General features: G+C 26.0%; 1 protein-coding gene across 1 annotated transcript; it reads right to left on the bottom strand.

Annotated features, from left to right (window-relative positions):
* Positions 1–1033: 1033 nt before the first annotated feature.
* On the bottom strand, positions 1034–2708 carry LOC127121273 (probable xyloglucan galactosyltransferase GT14). Its single transcript, XM_051051821.1, has 2 exons — positions 2572–2708; positions 1034–2022 (listed from the first exon to the last, which is right to left on the bottom strand). The coding sequence occupies exons 1-2, from the start codon at positions 2610–2612 to the stop codon at positions 1110–1112; spliced, it is 954 nt and encodes a 317-aa protein (XP_050907778.1). The 5' UTR covers positions 2613–2708; the 3' UTR covers positions 1034–1109.
* Positions 2709–4803: the final 2095 nt, after the last annotated feature.

Below are 4803 nucleotides of genomic sequence, written 5' to 3'. Positions count from 1 at the left end.
TACACAAAACGTAATCGAAATTATAATTTTTTTTAAAAAAATAATATCTTAAAAATGATTATTTTATTAAAACAATATTTAAAATAGCTTCTATATTAAGTGATATTTTGAAATTTTGATACTAAAAAAAGTTAGTATAAAATGATAAAAATTTTAAAATATTATTTTAAAAATAATTAATCAAAACAAATTTTCAATGAAATTTTATATTAATTTTTTTTTATAAATTTTTAAATCAAAAATATATTATATAATAAAAATTATTTTAAAAAAACTTAAACAAACATGCCCATTAATTAACAAACCCAAAAATAAATAAAATATATACCATTTTAATTTCGTTATTAAATTAAGACTAAAATAGTTTATTGATCTCCGGTAAGATAATCAGTTTTGTTTTTTTTCTATAAATCATTTTTTTTTACAATTTTTATATGTCACATTTGTATTTGTGTTGATTTTAGTATCTAAAATCAAAATCCGTAAAAAAATTTTTTTTGAATTTTCCTTTTTGATATTAAAAAATATTAATGAATATTACGTAGACCAAAAACAACTATTTAAACCTTAAATTAAACACTAATAGACAATGTAAGATTCGCTGTAACATTCGCTTTTTACGTATTTTATGCAACTAATTATATATATATTAAAAAATTATATATATATATATATATATATATATATATATATATATATATATATATATATATATATATAATATATATATAAAAAATAATTAGGTTTGTCTCTTTTTAAATTTATATATTTTTGAGTGGGTTTTGATTTAAATCTGCTATTTTTTTTATATCAATCGTATTTTAATACATTTTAACCTTTATAAAAAAAATCCTTTTCTTTTATTTTAAATAATAACAATAATAAAGTAAAGAAAAAAAAAGTTAGTAAGAAGGAGTTTGTCAATCCTACACTCTTCTAATTCACTATTCCTAATAAATTAGGTCAGACACTAAATTTATAATACTGAGAAACAAATAAAATGCAGAGTAAAGGGTGCAATATGAGTCAAAGGTGCAAGAGTATAATATCAAGTATATAATATCAAGTATAATCTCAAAAAGAATTAAATTACAAAAAAAATATAATCCTTAAAGAGAAACAATTGTCGAAGAATTTGTAACCTCTCTTGTCATTGCTTCAACTCTTCCAAGAACTCCCTTAATAGCTACATCAAAAGCATCTTCATGCGTCTTTAATCTAGAACTTGGATAACGATAGATAATTTTTGGAATCAATTTTATAACCTTTTCTCTCATAGCTAACACTTCATTTGTTGAAACATTCAACAATTTCATATCAATCTTCACTCTCTTCTCCTTAACATCAATTTCAGGTATGAAGATAGAATAACTAGAAGTGTTCTTAGGAAAATGCCATAGATATTGATTGTATGCTGATTGAGGATGAAAGAAAACCGGAATACACCCCGCCAAAATCGAATCAAAAATCGATCTTCTAGTATACGAATCACCGGGAGGTTGTAAGCAAAAAACCGAATTCATAAGAACATCCGTAACATAAACTGGATCACCGCAATTTTGATTTTTATTGCAACCCGCTAGTTTGCAATTTGGCGACGATTCACATTGTTGAATAAGCTCATTTCTTATAGACGATGTCGAGTTAGGCCTTGGAGCACCCGCGAATGTAAACAAATAATCCCTTTTTATTTCTCTCACTTGCTTCTGCCAATCAAGAATCTCATCATCACTTTTTGGATGAAAATAAGTCGGATATGGAATCGCGAATTCATTATCATAAAAACCACACGATTCTATCAACAATAACGACATGTTACTAGCTCCGGGCAAAAACATAAACTTTGTTCCCCAATCTTCATTTTCATCGCTACTTCTTCTAAACTCGAAACCAATTCTTCCACTGACCACGAAATGATCCTTACCGTTAAGTTTCTTCCATTCAGGTTGTTGGGTTAACCATTCCATTAATTTTTTCGGAGATTCATCTCTGACAGAAACATTAAATCCTCCCCAGAGATATCTACCTACATCAAAGCCAGGATAATATGGTACATAAACGGCCGAAGCTAATGATGAATCGTTGGTTAAACACCTATAATGTTTCATGATGTTGTGAAAGATTACTTCAAGTGAAAATTGATATGTGACGAACCAATTTCTATGTGATTTCTCGAAAACCTCAAGCCCTAAACCTAAGTTTGATAAGTACAGACACATATTTTCCCAACTATTAAGAGTGTGACATTTTTTCAACAAATCTTCGTTGAATCTACTAGGAAGATGATACATATAGATATATTTGCCTAAACAAGGATCCATTTTTTTTCTTGTAATTACTTTAACCTTTTCTTTATTCAAAGGAGGGGAACTAACAATATTTCTTCTCCTATTACCTTCATCATTGGAAGAAGAATTTGAAGGTGTAGTAGTGGCTATCTTTTCATGCTTTGCATTATGCATGTTAGGAATGGAGAATTTGATTTTACTATCATTGGCATTCAAATAATATTGATCTAGCAAAAGTAGTGAGACACAAATAAGAATAATGGATGTTGTAAGAAACACAAACCGGAGTTGAATTGACTTCTTCCTTAACATTTGCATGTCCATATCTTCTTCTTGATCTTCTTCTTCCAATTGAAAATATATGTTTTTGTCTCTTAAAATTTTGGAGATTGAGAGTTTGAAGAAGTAAAGAAAAATAAGAATAAAAATTAGAGTTTTAATAGAGGATTTTATTAAAGGAATGAAATAAAAATATAATAGGGGGATGATTTTTGGCATTAAAAAGTATTAATGAATATTTTATTTGTTTATTTAAAAGGAAGAAAGAAATTTAGGAAATTATTAAAGAATTTGGATTTAGTTGCATAAAAGTACGTAGAAAGCGAATGTTACAGCGAATGTTACATTGTCTATTAGTGTTTAATTTAAGGTTTAAATAGTTGTTTTTGGTCTACGTAATATTCATTAATACTTTTTAATATCAAAAAGTAAAATTCACAAAAAAAAAAATCCTACGGATTTTGACTCTAGATACTAAATCAGATTTTTCTTTTTTAAATAATCATGTTTTTTAAAAAACAAAAACGAGAGTTAGCGCCATCCAACGCAAAATGCACCCCCTATTTAATTTAATTAGATTTATTCATTTTCCTAATAAAAAAATTTATAATTAATATTTTATTTTTAGAATTTAATTGTTAATTAATTAATTAAATTACAATAATTAATTTTCATAATCAAGGGTTAATTTAATTTAATTTTAAATTACAAAAAATATAAAAGTATGTTTTAATAATTATGGTTTTTATTAGTATATCTTTACGATTAATTTTAGGGCTAACTTTTGAGATGGTACCGAGGATAGTTAGGGTTTAATCGAGATCGTAATAATTTTTTCTATCACTTATCTAATTATGTTTAAATTTCAAATAAAAATTGATTATGCATGTAGCTACATTATTTAGTTTAATTTTTAAATAAGTTAATTATAATATTTTGCCAACTAACCAATCAATTTAAAATCCATGTCACACACTCAAAATTTAAGTTATCTGCCCTTGTGCATTGAGGGACTTCAAAAATCAATTATTTCTCCGCTCCCGATGCGGTGAGAACTTTCACAATCTTAAAAAATACAAAACAAACAAACATTTTCGAGAAGAACTACGATACTATGATTCTTCACTAATATGGAGGTACGTAGGCATATAGTCTTAAACACTCCAGCGAGTATGATAATAAAAAACATTTTTTTATGTTTAATCCTTTAATTTACTCATTTCTTCTAAATAATAGCGTTTTTTTAATAAGTAAATAGACGGAAAATATAGGAAAATATTCCCTTAGAAACACACATTAACCCTATGATTAGAGGAGGATCTCATTGATTAAAATGGAGGTGAGGGATGCCTAACATCTTCCCCTTACTTAACCGAATCCCGAACCTAGTCTCTCCCTTAACATTAGACTTTATCATTATTTTTCTATTCCTTATGAACAATTAAAATATGGTTGCGACTCTATATTTTTTCAGCCGCGACACTCTCCCTTACTTTTAAATTGGTATTTGTATTAAGTTAATGATGCTTGTAAGATAAGAAAAAACGTAGTAGATACTTAACTCTTAATTTCAAGCCTACCATTCCAAGATATCTCATCTTGACATAAAACATGTTATAATCTTGAAAGACCTCAGAAGTGAGTATTTGAATATTGACTTTGATTGACTGTTTAGAAAATTTTCAAGTTTATGGTAAAAATAATTATTTTAGGTTGAATGATTTACTTCTATATTCACTTGAGTGAAAAGATGAAAAAGAGAGAAAAGTTGAGTATATCATAAATCAAAGACAAAATTGCATTGTGATAGTTGTTTGGGTAAGAATGCTATTTGTTAAAAAAATTATTTTGCAAGCATGTTTCTCGCGGTTAAGTAACATTTTTAGTTTGAAGTTATGATGACAGTTCATCATTATTGAATTTAGTCCGTAAAGCACATAAGAATCAAAGTCAGCAGACAACTTTAATGGTGGTGTGATGGAGATCATAAAATTAATCGTAAAAATATACTAATAAAAACCATAATTATTAAAACATACTTTTATATTTTTTGTAATTTAAAATTAAATTAAATTAACCCTTGATTATGAAAATTAATTATTGTAATTTAATTAATTAATTAACAATTAGATTCTAAAAATAAAATATTAATTATAAATTTTTTTATTAGGAAAATGAATAGATCTAATTAAATTAAATAGGGGGTGCATTTTGCGTTGGATTATTATATATATAT

This window comes from Lathyrus oleraceus, chromosome 2 (genome assembly GCF_024323335.1).
Source record: "Lathyrus oleraceus cultivar Zhongwan6 chromosome 2, CAAS_Psat_ZW6_1.0, whole genome shotgun sequence".
NCBI classification, from domain to species: Eukaryota; Viridiplantae; Streptophyta; class Magnoliopsida; order Fabales; family Fabaceae; genus Lathyrus; species Lathyrus oleraceus.
The sequence above is the reverse complement of the archived record's forward strand: the minus strand, read 5'-3'. Positions and strand labels throughout refer to the sequence as shown.